The sequence below is a fragment of the Dermacentor albipictus genome, chromosome 1 (genome assembly GCF_038994185.2).
Source record: "Dermacentor albipictus isolate Rhodes 1998 colony chromosome 1, USDA_Dalb.pri_finalv2, whole genome shotgun sequence".
Taxonomy (NCBI): Eukaryota; Metazoa; Arthropoda; class Arachnida; order Ixodida; family Ixodidae; genus Dermacentor; species Dermacentor albipictus.
Window position 1 is genome coordinate 450,771,247 of NC_091821.1, and position 16,242 is coordinate 450,787,488.

Genomic DNA, 16,242 nt, shown 5'->3' on the forward strand with positions numbered 1-16,242 from the left:
ATAGTGCCTCATTTTGTTTAGGCGTCGATTATCATGATGAATGCGGCGGAGGTTGAGGGAGTACGCTTGAAGGTACGTTTTTATGCCGTTGATCTCCATAACACCGTAAATACGCAAAGCGATGTCACAGAACACCCGATCATTGTGTGTTCTCCGTCATTGCTTGTTTGCTGTACGCCTACTAATTCTTTATTTCTTCAAGTGTTGTATCCTCCTTTTGTCCTTGTTCTCTTGTGCTTCACTTACAGTATGTCGTTCCATCAGCTGTAATGCGCATTTGCAAAACCAATACGTTTGATAAGACGCAGTGGTTGTCATAATTTCACTACACATGTATTAAGCTGGCACACATATGGTTCAGATACAGATGCCTGTATGCGGACTTGCACGACGTTGATGCGGAGATTAGGATAATTATGACAGAGGCAGCTGACGGCCGTAAGCTGTTGCATTCTTTCCGCCAAACTACCCGGCCTCGTAGTGCTGTAAAGATGCTCTATAAAAGTGACACGCGGTGACAGGAAAATTATTATACTTAGCAGCCGACCGTACGTTTTGTAGCTTAGGTCTTGTTTCTTGTACGTTTGTGCTACCCTTATTAATGAGCCATTTCTTGCCTATGTTCTTGACTATGTAACCGCGTTTGTGTGGATGCGTAGACGTGTGCTTTTTGTTGTACTTGTTAAATGCAAATAAAATATTTTCAGGCTTACTCAATCTTTGGTGTCGTGTGCGTTTATTCCAGTCGAGGCCATCGTGCCACCTGGAAACCGCATTTTGTCAGTAGCCCTACACGAAATGCAACAGCTGGAGCGCGGCGGCACAACTCGGCGTAACGGCGGCGTAATAAACGAAAAACCGCTCGGGATGCCCTTAAAAGTCAGTTCAGAGTGTGCCTTAACTCGATATGACTCAGCGCTACATGTATTCTGCGCCTCGATCGTGCTCCCGCCAGTTTGGTTGCTGTGTGGCAAACGTAGCGCCTACTTAATATAGGCGCTACGTTTGCTACACAGCAACTAAACTGGCGGGAGCACGATCGAGGCGCAGAAGCCAGAAACCCAGTAAAGCGACAGAACACCTGGTAAAGCGTGTGCAAAACCCCGTTTCCGTTTCCTGTTGTACAGCGCCAACCATGGTCACATACTTTAGTTCACGACGCCACCGCTACGCTTATTTCCGTAGCACTGTGGAAGGTACAGTTTCCCTTCTCTAAGTTTGTATAGGTGTTCTGTGCGTCTATCGCTTCTCCACCGGCTCGGAAGCCGCGCGCGCTCAGACGCACGCGTGACGCAAGCAGTCATATCGTCTGGGTAGCGTGGCATCACGCAAATAACTGAACCAAGGCGCACCAACGACTCCTATTCTGGAGCGAGCGATTTTGCCGGCATGGAGATAATAGAGCAAGCAATACTCCGCTGTGCAACACGTTCATGAGTCCATGCATTTCCATTATGTCGGCGGCGCGTTCAGTGGCTATCAGCCTGGCCGAGTCCGTCGATCACAACAGGGTCTTCCATTGCTTCCAGGCGGTCAGGATCTCGCCGCCCCACGAGGGAGGTTTAACCAAACATCCAAGGAGCATGTGGGTAAGGGTAACGTGGGGTTGGGTGCATTCGGAACAGCCAGGAGTATATGTCGTCGGATGGAAGAGGGACAGCAAATAGGGAGAGGGAAGGGTGCAGATCTTAAGGCGTCGCCTCAATATTTCCTGACAATTGCAAAGGGACTGGTAGTGCGGGGATATAGCTGGCGTTCGGTGCAATATCCCTGGCTCAGCTCTCTGAAGGAGTGCGTGCGCTCCCGGGAAGAGCCCCATTGCGCCACCGCCCGGTTGATGAGACATGAGGCGCGGTGCACACAAATCAGCTCCACATGGCGGGGCGGGTTTGTGGGAACAAGATCTCGTAGACTGGGGCTGGTGCACAGCTTAGGCGTACAGTTTTCGAGTCAGTAAGGACGTACCGGGCATTAGTGCGTATAAGGGCGAGCGCGATTGCCGCCTCTTTCGTGGATGCTTGGGTGGGTATGACAGGAAAGTAGAGAGTTACGATGCGATGGAGTATATGGTCACGGCCGCTCTATTGTAAACGACTGCAACTACCCCGTCTTCGCCCGTGAAGGCCACGTCCACCCATACAGCGCGAGCTTTCAAACCGTAGTATTTGAGGCGAGCTTTTGCATGTGCTATGCAGCGGGCCGAGTGATAGGCCACGTCTGTGTTCTTCAGGAGGCGTTTTACTAGGAGCTTTGTGTGTATTGGGCGTGTGACTGGTAGTAATATCGGGTCCACTGCTAGTATGCGAGTTCGGAGAGTATCAATTTTATAACGTTCTTTGAAGGGTTAAGCTAGGCGAGCGAGTTGTGTTTGTCTGTGGACCTCTATGAGTTCGTTTGTGGTATTGATGGAGGACAAGCGGTAGATGTAAGAGTTTTGGTTTGGGAGGAGCGGATGGAAGGTGTAAAGCTTCTCTGTAGGCTTTACAAATCATAAAATCCAGGGTGATGATTTATTCGTGTCAAGATCGGAGGCGGGAGATTGTGTAGAGGAAACGACTGAGTATGAAGGCATGTTATAGTGTTTGCCTGAAACTATACGGATGAGATGCGAGAGCTTCTTCATCACCCGCGTGAGTTTCTGGATAGTGAAAGTGTTCTGGTCGTGGTTTTGGATGTGAAGGCCTAGGAAGCGGAGTGTGACAACCTCTGGGATAGGGCGTACGTCCACAGTAACTACGATGTGGGCCGTGATCAGGGCACACGGTGGGGGGTGTATAAGATGTATCTCAGACTATTCCGGAGAACACCATAGACCTATTCTTTGTTCATGTTGTTCTGTGAGGTTTGCGATGGCTTATAATGTTTCCTCTATGGCGTCATCACTGCCGAGGGTGGTCCACAGAAGGATGTCGTTCGCGTAGGTGATGTGGCGAAGGTAATGGAAATGGTGAAGTGCGCGGTGTAAAGGTCGGTGTGACATTGAAGAGAAAATAGCATAATAGAGAACCTCGCTTTGTGCCTATTTCGCTAAGGGCGCAAGGAGGGGACGCATGGGGGCCCATATGAACTTGAACCGTGCGTAGCGAGAGAAAGGCTTGCGTGTACGTATACATGCGGGCGCCTAATTTGAGGTTGGGGAGAGCCGTCATGATCGCTGGCTGTTCTACGTGATCAAATGCCTTGGATACGCTTCTGAAGAGGGTGCGTTAGAAGGGAGGTGACCGTATCGGCGGGCGAATTGTGCGAGCAGGAAAAGCTCTACAACAACGTTTGCTTCATTTATCAAACGCGAGATTGGTGCTTAGAACAAGCGTTTTACTGTGGACATTGCCATAGTGGGCGTGGTATTCTTTGCATTGGCTTGTCTCTTAAAATGCGCAAGGTCGATTTCAAGGGTGGAGTATCGGCTTCATAAGCAGTGATTACAAGAATATTACGCAGTAGAAGACAATTCGCCAGTTGGGAGTTCCCGCTCTAATTGTTAATTAGTCAAGCTAAGCTAAGCGGTAGGATATGTCCGGAATGCTAGTGTTGTGGTATCTGTTTGTATCTCAAAGAGACAATAGAACACGGGTTGCTAACTCAAGGACTCGTGCACGTACAACACTCCTGCCCCACCATGCAATGAGTGCCTCTGCCGCTCCAATAGCTACCACGAAGGCCGAGCTCGTTAGTGGGTACCATATGTTTATCCTAATGCGTATAGAATTAAGCGCAAGAGCATAATAACATACAAACTGAAATTTTAAGCAATAAGTACGCGGTACATATATTAGCTGACTTAGGTATACTAATATCATGTACAATATCCGATTTACCGAGAATTCACCACCAGTTCTCACCGCATACGTTTTTTTTAAACTTTCAGTGTCAATTTAAAATTTTTTCTACCTTGATTGCGAACAGCATGTTTGTTTCTATCGCTGTAAATAATGACATTTCATATCCACCAAACATCTCACAACACATTCTGCCAGGTTGTCAGTGCCTTTATGAGAACAGTACTTATGTTATACAGGATATAGATTAAGCAGTGCGATACCAGAAACATGTACATATGGGCCATCAAGAAATACCCCTAATGAAGATCAAATAATAAATAAGCACAAAAGTATGTATTGAAGGAAAGTCAATCAAAAAACTAATGTGGAAAAATACTTTAGCAATAGCACCACAGATAAGAATAGCATTTCAACATGGACATAAAGAATACAAATACCGCACAAGAAATACAGAGTGGAATATGAGCAAGGAATGACAACATCATACAAATCTGAAAGAGTTGCAGGACGGCCGCAAGCATTACAGAAACACCCGAATCGACCGCACGATAACTATTAAAATGTCTTTCCCTCAGAATGAGTGGTAGCGCTTGACTGCTTTACGTGATTCTACATCTCTATGTTGAAAGACAAATGAGTACGCAGAAACATGAAGCGAACGAGCCGTTTACTTGCGGTTGGAATATTACGGTGTACCATTCTGATGATGAATGCCGTCCATTGCAGATTGCTTCTGCTTCGCGGCTATAGAGGAAAGAAATAACTGGGAGCGAGCATTGCGCAAAGTGATTGAAGCTAAACGAGTAGGCCAGACATCTGGTCGTCACATCAGGGCCAGCGGTAGGTTACAGTGCACCCGGAAGCAGCCTACAAATACTCACAACATTATCGCGCGGTTGACCGCTGGAGGCACTTAGCGTGTATTCGCTGGCCACGTTCACGCTCAGAAGAACACTTTTATGTAGCACGCATCGAGCAACAGAAAGCTGTATCGGTGGTTTTTCATGTTGCCCTACAATTTCGTCGTTGATACTTTTATTCTACGTATAATATTTCAGAAGTTGATATATTAATTGAGACTAATTATGTAAGTAGGCGGTAAAAATAATCTGAGAGTCTGCAAGTGACGGCAACCAATACATTGGTTCTATCCAGTGAAGCAACATTTGATGTTTTTTTTAAATATTTTCCCAAGTTAGGTTGGACACCCTACTAACACTGACACTGGGCCTATGGAACTGATCTCAAAACCACTTACAGTCTTTCTACTATTTCCTGGGTACTTTGAGTTAGTGGCCTGCTATTTATACTGTGCTTCATTCAATGAGGCTCTTGATTGAATAAATATTCCTTGAAATGGCGTCGGAGGATGCATTGATGTTATTTACAGTGTTCTTTCGATGAGATGCAGCGCAGTAATTATGCAAGCCGTAGCAACTCGCAAGAACCTTGTTCACTCGTATCCAGGCTTGGGCTGGACGATGCTGAGCGGCGACCTGCTACAGGTGATGTTCCACGTTCCCGCGATAGCCTACTCGTGGATATATTTGACAGCCTCGTTCTCGCCGGTGCTGCCCTGGAGCGTCTGTGATGAGCACGACATAGGACACAACGGCTGTTACCAGAACCAGCTCGGCAGAGTAAGTAGGTTGAATAAATTTGCTTAGTTCCAAGGAACAGTATGGGTTCTACTGATACATCGAGGGCAACGAGGATGCATTCTCACGAGTCCCTCTTCGGTTCCGAAAAAAAAATGTAGGCATATAAAAGAGACAATTTTTATAAAAAGTAACATTTTACAGACTACTGCCGCCGCTCACAGGGAAAAAATTAGTGACGTACAAAGACTTTTACTAAGAGAAAAATGTGTCTACAAACGTGTACAGTTGCGAAAGCGTCACGTTAGCTATTCGCGGTCCTTCCTTTTTTTGTTTTTAGTTGTTCTTTTTTGTGTGTGCCCCGCCTCAGGCGGTAGTTTCTCTTGGAGCCTAGGTAAACCCTGGCGCAGAAAAGAAAGCAATGTGATTTGAATGCCTCAAAACTGATTGCTGAGTACTTGGCTTGAGAAGATGTCTGCACGAACCTGGACAATGGTAGCGAAGCTGAACTATTTTGTAAAGAATGCTGAAGAACCATGTTATAGAGCATTGTTCCTAGTCCTCCACTATATCGAGCCTCGTAATTCCATAGTGCTTTGGACCAGTAATACCTGTGAAATTATTTTTCATTCTCTAAGATAACGCTCTACCATGCGCTACTTTTATCAGTGTAGTCAAACGCCAGCTCTACGCCAATGGCCGCTTTTGTTCAAGAATATGTCTTAAAGGGAAGCTGAAGAGTCTGTCGAATTCACTAAGACGCTCATATACGGATGCGGGAGCCTTATAAACCATGTAGGCAAAATTTCGGTTTTTTTTTTAATTTGGAGTCACGTAATCGTCGGTTGAAATTGCGCTGTAGCTCCGCCCCCCGATGAGTGAGCGAGCGGAGCGGAGACCGGACACCACGGTGTTGTGACGTCAACTCTGTTTCGTTCCTTCGCAGCGTCCGCGGCCGTGCCTGACCGCGCTTGTTTCTGCGTGCATGCCATCGTAATCTGCTTCGATCGACCCTGCATTCCTTTGTTTGTGTGTCTGTGTGTATGTAGAGTATTAGTCAACGTGCGTGGTAGTGAACGTGAGTGGCAATCAACGTGAGTGGTAATCAACGTGAGTGGTAATCAACGTGAGTGGTAGTCAACGTGAGTGGTAGTCAACAGATGAAGGTCACTACACGTACTGCATGAACCGGGAAGCTTTTCACGCGTTTAAACCGTCTTTGTAGATTGCCGACAGCTTTGGACAGCGCACAAATGCCGACGATCGCATCCCCTCTTACGTTCCACGAGGAGGCACGCAGGAACACAACACTACAGTTGTTTGACCGGAAACGAGCTTACTAGATCGGCGAAAGATCGGCGAGATCACTAGATCGCTTTGCAAAAAACATACTCACCAAAGAGCATTTCGAACACGAGGAGATCCCAAGACTTCGCTTTCGTTCGCGTCAAAAGCACTGCTCGCACCAGCATCGTTTGCTTCTTCGAGAGGCCGGCTCTTCGCAATCGGCTCGTACATGTCGGAAGTAACACCGAACTCCTCAGAAAAACGCAGTCTCTCTATATTTTCCATTACCGTCTCAGAAAAACAGCACCAAACTACCTGGCACCGCGCTTCATGTGTAGCGGCAGCGGTCGGTTACTAGAGTTGACGTCACGAGGCGCACCGACCAATCACAGCCGGAAACGAGACGCGCGAGCTGGGCGTGTCCGCAGCTGCACTTTCGCTCAATTTCGATACGATATTCGAATTCGGAGGGTTGAAAACCATTATGTACAGATGTTCACTCATTTTTTCTGGAAGACCTTTCAGCTTCCCTTTAAACAAATGGCCAATTTTTATCAAATACTCCAATTTCCTAATTTTTTTATTTGAGCAAGAAGTGGCAAATGAAAATCAGGATCAGAAAATTAATGAAGCATTTATTTACAAATAAAAAGAGAACCACTGACTTTCAGTATAGGGAAGTCATGAACACAGCTTGTACTGCATAAGTCAATGGTGTTATGCTGCTGAATACGAGCTCGCCGGATCGAGTCCCGGCCGCGGCGGCCGCATTTCGATGGGGGCCAAATGCGAAAAAACCCGTGTACTTAGATTTAGGTGCACGTTAAAGAACCCCAGGTGGTCGAAATTTCCGGAGTCCCCCACTAGGGCGTGCCTATTAATCAGAAAGGGGTTGCGGCACGTAAAACCCCATAATTAATTAAATTACTGCATAAGTGCATTACTGTAACATTTATCCAGATTTGAAGTAACGCAAGCATGTTGACTAAATTTATTGAGTCATCTGGAAAGTTAGGGTAATCAAAGGTAAATTGAAAAGACACAAACTAGAACTCTATAAATTTGTTGTGAAGGCTGCTTTTGCGCGGCACTTGTCTGTTCACCACATAATGCATCTGGTTAGTCCATACGTTCCAATATTTCTACGGTTTTATTCAACATAATGATAACTTCACAGCTTTATTGCTTGCAACTATCTTATCAGTTGAAATGTCGCCTCACAGACACACCAGCGAGCGGGTAATTATGATGCATAATATTGTACAATATCCAATTCGCATAATCCTTCCTTTCGTGTTTTATGGGTTCCTGCGCAATTTCTACCCGTATAGCACACGCGCATGGCTTTCTCTGTTTTAGGTGGCACCTGGATTGTTTTAGATTCTAATTTTTTCCACTCACATTTGAATTGTGGAATTGCCTGCAGAACCCATCATCTGCTGAGTTTCAGAAATTGACTGACCATAGCATTTGTTGACGTTATTTTATTTGTTGTTTCTATTTTCGGCCCCCGCTCCTGGATCATTTCAAGGTAGCGCGAACAGTATTCGTAAATAAATTTTAAAACTTCAAAGCGCACCTATTCGTGTGACGACAACGAGAAAGCATTTAGAATTGTGCGCTCGGGAAATACTTGGTACCAGGCAAGAACCATTGCTGTGTGTACTGCTTACATCACAGAAACTAAGTGTTGGGCCAGTTTCTTTGATGCTGGGCCAGTTCCTACTGCCATACAAACTCTTGTGCATGACAGTAGTGGCTACAGCAGTAAATGCGTGCCTCTGAACTCTCCAGACTTTTTTCTTAAACGCTACAAATTTGGGACACATTCTTACAAATTTACGAATTTGCATCAGGTGCTGCAAAAGAATGATGTTCGCGAAAAAGTATTGCTCGTTGGTCTCCGAACTACGAAAAGGAAGTTGTTATTTATTTATTTATTTATTTATTTATTTATTTAAAATACCTTACAGGCCCTAAGGGGGGCATTGTGTAAGGAGGGTTACAAAATCAAGGCAAACAAAAAAAGAGTAAGCAGCCTTCTAAAGTGTAATACAAAAGATACGCCTCAATGCAGGGGTCATCAACATTACTACCAAGATCAAAGCATGAAAAGGAACAACTGAATTAATGAAAGGCCCCAAAGGTACTCTTAAGGAAATAACACGAGAAAACTTTACGTAACGCAGTAATAATAGAAAGTAAAATACAGGAAAAATGAACATATCAGGGAGTACAATTCTTGAAGGGATATTCAGGGAAAAAGACGCAAAAAAGCAATAATATATACAGGGCATATAAGTGAACACGTGACGCAGTTTAAAATAGCAATTCATAAGAGTGAGATAGCAATGCATCAATATCACAAGAAGTTCGAAGCACATTGTCAAGTGTAAGAAACAACATAAAGTGATTTGTAGGTGATATTATGAAAAATACTCGTGTAGGAGATGAAGAAACTTTTCTTTGTCTGACTCGGAAGCAATCTGACCAGGCAGATTATTCCACAAGCGAATGGCCGTAGGGAGTGCGGAATCGTTAAAAGCATATGTGTTACCATACATGCGCGCAAAACGTGTTCGAGGCGATCTGGATATGCAGTGTGGATTGTGTAGCATTATAAACATATTTGTGAAACAAGGACAACAGAGCGATATTACGGCGAAGAACTAAAGGCTGTATGGAATGATCAAGTTTCATTTGCGTTACGCTGGAGTGATGGCTATAATTACGTGGAATGAAACGGGCAGCTCGGTTCTGGACTGATTCAAGCATGTCGATTAGGTATGCAGGACGTTGGGACCAAATGGATGATGCATACTCGAGCTGTGGACGAACAAATGTCTGATAGGCCAATTTGCGGATGTTGGGAGGTGAATTACCCAGATTACGACGTAGGTGACCTAATGTCCTTGAAGCTTTTGCGCAAACGTCTGCAATGTTGTCTATCCAGGAGAGGTTTTCGGTTAGGTGAACACCCAAATATTTATGCGATACTGTATGTAACAATTCTTTATTATTGATGTTTTATAAAAAGTGTGAGTTGTCACGCTTACGACTAAAAGAAATTACCTGACATTTTGACATATTTAAAGCCATTAACCAGGTCTTACACCAATTATGAATTAGGTTAAGGTCATTTTGAAGTGCCAGGTGGTCGTCGGTACTCCAAATTGATCTGTAAATAATTCATTCGTCAGCAAAAATACGTATGCGAGAAGAAACATTAGGTGGGAAATCGTTTATGTAAATTAGAAGGAGTAAAGAGCCCAAAACGCTGCCCTGAGGCATACGAGAACTAACGTAAATTGGAGACGAAGCAATATTTTTAACTACTGTGAACTGTTGATGATTCGAAAGAAAATTACGAAGCCATGTTAAAGTGAAGGAGTCAATTCGAAGTACACTTTATTTTGCAATAAGCCGACATTGAGCTACACGATCAAATGCTTTGGAAAAGTCAAGGAAAATGCAATCGGTCTGCTGATTATTCTTCATGTTAAGGTGCAGGTCAGTCGTTAATTCGAGTAACTGTGTCTCACGTGATAATCCTTTCTTGAAACCATGTTGATGGCGAAAAAAGAAGTGGTTGGACTCTAGGTGATTATAAATATGAGAAGCAATAATACTGACACGTGTACTTATCTTTATCGGGCAACCACGTTTCGCAGCCTAACAAATGTAATCGCACAGCGTCGGACGCGCCTGTATGTATCCGAAGTTTCTGGAAAGGTATCGATGCTTCTATCCGCTGTTTGTTGTCGCCGAACGTTATGTTATCTAATTTAATCGCCTGACGCGAAGGATGTAGAACTTTGCGGAAGGCACGCGGGTCCGAACGATTAGTCTGGAACATTCGACGACTGCTCTATAAAAGCCGATGCGCTTGACCCGCTGATCAGATTTTCGACGATCGCCGACTGTGTTCGCCGCTATCGTTGCGCTATAAGTGTAGCCTGTTTTGTGGGCACAGGTTCGCCCAATAAAATTTAGTTTTGTCGTTCACAGTGGTGCTACTGTGTTCTTAATTTTCACCCCTACGTGACATTTGGTGGAGGTGCTTGTGCGTTCATGTACCGAACGCCCCCGCAAAGCCGTGATCCAAGCCCGAAGCCCGAGGACAAAACCAAGATCGCCCAAGACCAGCGTGCTAGCCGGAGACTGCAACGACTGCCCCCAGAGCACGGACTTCTACCTGAGTCGACAAATAAGATCGTGGTAAAAACAACCGCAATGCTGCCGCAGTATCGCCCGTTATCCTACAACAACCTCGGGACCCACCGACCTTCCATGGAGCAGCGACTGAAGACCCAGAATCCTGGCTGGAGACCTACGAGCGAATCGCGAGTGTTAACAACTGGGACTCCGACGACAAGCTGCGGCATGTGTACTTTGCCTTAGAAGATGCCGCCAGAACGTGGTTTGAGAACCGGGAGTCGACCTTGACGACATGGGACCTCTTCCGTAGCGGCTTCCTGCGCACCTGTACGAGCGTCGTGCGCTAGGAAAGGGCCGAAGCCATGCTGGACGCCCGAGTGCAGCTACCGAACGAGAACGTTGCCATATTCACGGAAGAAATGAACCGAGTCTTCCGCCACGCCGACCCGGATATGCCCGAGGAGAAGAAAGTCCGCCTTCTCATGCGTGGTGTGAAGGAAGAACTTTTTGGCGCAATGGTACGAAGCCCACCGAAGACCGTAGAAGAGTTCCTTCGCGAGGCCACCAGCATCGAGAAGACACTCGAAATGCGGAACCGGCAATTCTACCACCGTACAAGCTCTACCCACTACTCAGGTATTCAATCACAGGCCACGGACGATCTGCGCGAGACAATCAGGACCATAGTGCGCGAAGAACTGCGCAAGGTCTTGCCTTCGTCGCACCCTCAAGAGGCCTCGATTGCCGACATCGTGAAAGAAGTGGTGCACCGATCGCTTGGAGTTCCTCAGGCGCAACCAGAATCACCACAGCCCCAGCCGGAAGCGATGACCTACGCCGCCGTCGCACGCCTTCAAGGCCCCCCTCCGTGACCGCGCCAGGGCTCTGTGACGCCGCAATTCCGTCGTCCGCCGCCGCCAGCACGCCCACCCGCCGCCCAGCGCACCTACGCGAGGAAGACGGACATTTGGCGAGCACCCGACCACCGCCCGATCTGCTATCACTGCGGAGAAGCCGGCCATGTGTACCGCCGATGCCCATACCGGCAATTCCGGCGATGCCGGAACCGGCAATTCAACCGCCGTACAAGCTCTACCCACTACGCAGGTATTCAATCACAGGCCACGGACGATCTGCGCGAGACCATCAGGACCATAGTGCGCGAAGAACTGCGCACGGTCTTGCCTTCCTCGCACCCTCAAGTGGCCTCGATTGCCGACATCGTGAAAGAAGTGGTGCACCGATCGCTTGGAGTTCCTCAGGTGCAACCAGAATCACCACAGCCCCAGCCGGAAGCGATGACCTACGCCGCCGTCGCACGCCTTCAAGGCCCCCCTCCGTGACCGCGCCAGGGCTCTGTGACGCCACAATTCCGTCGTCCGCTGCCGCCAGCACGCCCACCCGCCGCCCAGCGCACGGACGGAGGAAGACGGACATTTGGCGAGCACCCGACCACCGCCCGATCTGCTATCACTGCGGAGAAGCCGGCCATTTGTACCGCCGATGCCCATACCGCGACTTGGGACTGACAGGGTTCACCGTGAATGCGCCGCGTCCACAGCTTGGCGAGCGCCCACGTGACATCGCCGATTACCTCGCCGCTACTCAGTGGAGCCCTCGACGGCCGTCCCGTTCGCCGTCACCAGGCCGCTACTTGTCGCCGCAGCGCCGACCATACACCGGCCCAGCCCGGGGCCGCTCTGCGAGCCCATATCCGGAAAACTAAAAGCAGCAACCGATGGAGGTGCGGTTGCTGTTCGTCGAACTGACGAAGATCCTCCGCCGCCGACGAAGACGACGAAGAGGCCGCCGTCCCGACGAAGTCTGGAAGCCAAGACTACACCGACGAAAGACGACTAGACGACGCGACGTTCCAGCTTCATTTCAACACGACGCAGCCGTGACCCGACGCCGAGACCTAACTGTAACGCCAGACAAAGAACCACCGACCTCGACGTGCTTCTCGACGGCCACGCTGTTACCGCCTTAGTGGACACAGGGGCTGATTACTCCGTCATGAGTGGACACATCGCCGCCCAGTTGAAGAAGGTTAAGACTGCATGGGAAGGCCCTGAAATTCGCACCGCTGGGGGCACCTGATTACGCCGACTGGAATCTGCACGGCAAGAATAACTATTCATGACCGGACTTACCCTGCAACCTTCGTTATCCTCCAACAGTGTTCACGAGACGTCATTCTCGGTATGGACTTCCTGAACCAACACGGCGCAATCATCGACCTGAAGTCGAAGTGAATAACGCTGTCGGAAGATAAAGCAATACCGCCGGAGAGCCCTCGTAGTCACCACGCCATCAGTGTGCTCGAAAATCAAGTGAGCATCCCGCCTCGCTCCAGCATTGTTATTTCGGTCGGCACCCAAATTCCCGCTGACGTAGAAGGTGTCATCAAAGGCGACCAACGTCTACTGCTAGACCGTGAAATTTGCGCCGCAAGAGGGATCGCCCGACTGCATGGAGGGAAAACTGAAGTGTTGCTGACAAACTTCAGCCAGGAGTTCGAGCACATCAACAAGGGCACGACGATCGCGTACATCGAGGAAAGTCTGGAAACCATTAATGCGTTTGTCCTCTCGGATTCCGCCGCATCTACCCCGACGGCCATGGTTCCTGAACCAGACTACGACATTAATCCAAGTCTTCCAGTGATTAAGCAACAGCAGCTCAGAAGTGTGCTCCGACGATACAAAGGCTGCTTTTCGACGTCATCGAGGATTCGACAAACACCAGTCGCCAAGCATCGCATAATCACCGAGGAGTACGCTCGACCACTCTGCCAAAGCCCTTACCGAGTTTCGCCGCGAGAACGCGTAGCTATAAGAGAACAAGTCGACGAAATGCTGTGCGACGACATCATCCAGCCGTCGAAACGCTCGTGGGCATCCCCTGTGGTCCTGGTGAAGAAAAAGGACGGAACCCTACGTTTCTGCGTCGATTATCATCGTCTGAACAAGATCACGAAGAAGGACGTATACCCCCTTCCACGGATAGACGACGCATTGGATCGGTTCTGCAACACTAAGTACTTCTCCTCGATGGACCTCAAGTCTGGCTATTGGCAAATAGAAGTCGACGAAAGAGATCGCGAAAAGACCGCCTTCATCAACCCAGACGGCCTCTACGAGTTCAAGGTTATGCCATTTGGACTGTGCTCGGCGCCTGCAACGTTCCAGCGCGTGATGGACACGGTTTTAGCGGGATTGAAGTGGCAGACTAGTCTCGGTTACTTAGATGACGTCGTTGTATTCGCCGGAAATTTCGACGATCACCTTAGGCGGCTTGCCACAGAACTAGAGGCCATCAAGTCATCAGGGCTCACTCTGAAGCCAGAAAAATGCCGCTTCGCTTACGATGAGCTTCTGTTCCTAGGCCACATCATCAGTAAATCCGGAGTACGGCCCGACCCCCAGAAAACAGCTGCCATCGCAAAGTTCCCGCAGCCAACCGACAAGAAGGCAGTGCGTAGGTTCCTTGGCATCTGTGCCTACTACAGGCGCTTTGTCAAGGACTTTTCACGCATCGCCGAGCCGTTGACTCGTCTAACTAAATGTGATGTTGAGTTCAAGTGGGAAACGCCGCAGGCCGACGCATTTGAACAACTCAAACGACGCATGCAGTCGCCGCCGGTACTTGCGCACTTCGACGAGTACGCCGATACAGAAATCCATACTGACGCCAGTAGCCTAGATCTCGGTGCCGTTCTAGTCCAGAGGAAAAATGGAGCCGAAGAGGTGATATCTTACGCAAGCCGGTCACTGTCAAAAGCGGAAGGCAACTATTCTACGACCGAAAAGGAATGCCTTGCCATCGTTTGGGCTACAGCTAAATTTCGCCCTTATCTTTATGGCAGGCCATTCATAGTCGTCAGTGACCATCACGCGTTGTGTTGGCAAGCGAGTATAAAGGATCCTTCAAGACGACTGGTGCGGTGGAGCCTCAGACTACAAGAATACGACATCACTGTAACCTACCAGTCCGGACGAAAACACTCCGATGCCGATTGCCTATCACGCGCCCCCATTGACTCTCCGCCGCAAGATGACGAAGATGACGACGCCTTCCTTGGAATGATAAGCGCGGAATACTTCGCTGAACAGCAACGGGCAGACCCGGAGCTAAAAGGCCTCGTGGAATATTTGGAAAGGCACACCGACGTTGCCCCCAGGGAATTTAAGCGCGAAATATCTTCCTTCACGCTTCAAAACAATCTACTCGTGAAGAAGAACTTCTCACCAGTCCGCGCCAACTACCTTCTTGTTGTCCCGTCAGGACTTCGTCCAGAAGTATTGCACGCCCTACATGACGATCTGACCACTGGACACCTCGGATTTTCCCGGACACTATCGAGCATACAAGAAAAGTATTATTGGCTGCGCGTGACCGCCGACGTCGCCCGTTATGTCAGAACATGCCGAGACTGTCAGCGACGCAAGACACCGCCGACAAGGCCAGCCGGATTACTACAGCAAATCGAGCCTCCTTGCCGACCATTCCAGCAGATCGGGATGGACTTGCTGGGACCCTTTCCGACGTCAATAACCGGAAATAAGTGGATCGTCGTGGCGACGGACTATCTCACCCGCTTCGCTGAAACTAAAGCACTGCCGAAAGGTAGCGCAACCGAAGTGGCGAAATTCTTTGTCGAAAACATCCTGCTGCGACATGGTGCCCCAGAAGTCCTCATCACCGACAAAGGAACGGCCTTTACAGCGGAGCTCACCCAAGCCGTACTGAAATACAGTCAAACAAGGCACAGGAGGGCAACGGCCTACCATCGGCAGACGAATGGTCTTACGGAGCGGCTGAATAAGACCCTCGCCGACATGCTAGCAATCTACATCGACGTCGAACACAGGACCTAGGATGTCGTCTTGCCGTACGTAACATTCGCTTACAACACGGCGGTGCAAGAAACAACACAGATCACGCCGTTCAAGCTGGTCTACGGCAGGAACCCGACGACGACGCTCGACGCCATGCTGCCGCACGTCTCTGACGAGGAGAATCTTAACGTCGCTACCTATCTCCAGCGCGCCGAAGAAGCCCGACAGCTCGTCCGCCTGCGGATCAAAAACCAGCAGAGGACCGACAGCCGACACTGCAACCTCCGACGACGCTTTGTCGAGTACCAGCCCGGTGACCGTGTTTGGGTTTGGAGCCCTATACGCCGACGAGGACTGAGCGAGAAGCTTTTGCGTCGCTATTTAGGACCGTACAAGATCATCCGACGTATTGGTGCACTGGACTACGAGGAGCGTGCCGGACGGCATTTCGCTGTCACCGCGGCGCCGCTCACGACCTGAAATTGTCCACGTTGTGCGACTCAAGCCGTACTACCAGCGTTAATGAACTTGGGGCTTCGCGTAACTGACCCTTGGACTTTGATTCCTTTTGTTGTT

The 16,242-nt window shown here is 48.7% G+C and overlaps 1 protein-coding gene across 4 annotated transcripts in view; it reads left to right on the top strand.

The window, feature by feature from the left end:
- The window catches only part of LOC139059306 (sodium-dependent noradrenaline transporter-like), a 117,413-nt gene that overhangs the window by 19,218 nt on the left and 81,953 nt on the right, over positions 1-16,242 (top strand). For all 4 annotated transcript variants that reach the window (XM_070537516.1, XM_070537519.1, XM_070537517.1 and 1 more), the window contains exon 3: positions 5,250-5,422. In XM_070537516.1, coding sequence (XP_070393617.1) covers positions 5,250-5,422 — 173 coding nt within the window. The remainder of the gene's footprint in view (positions 1-5,249; positions 5,423-16,242) is intronic.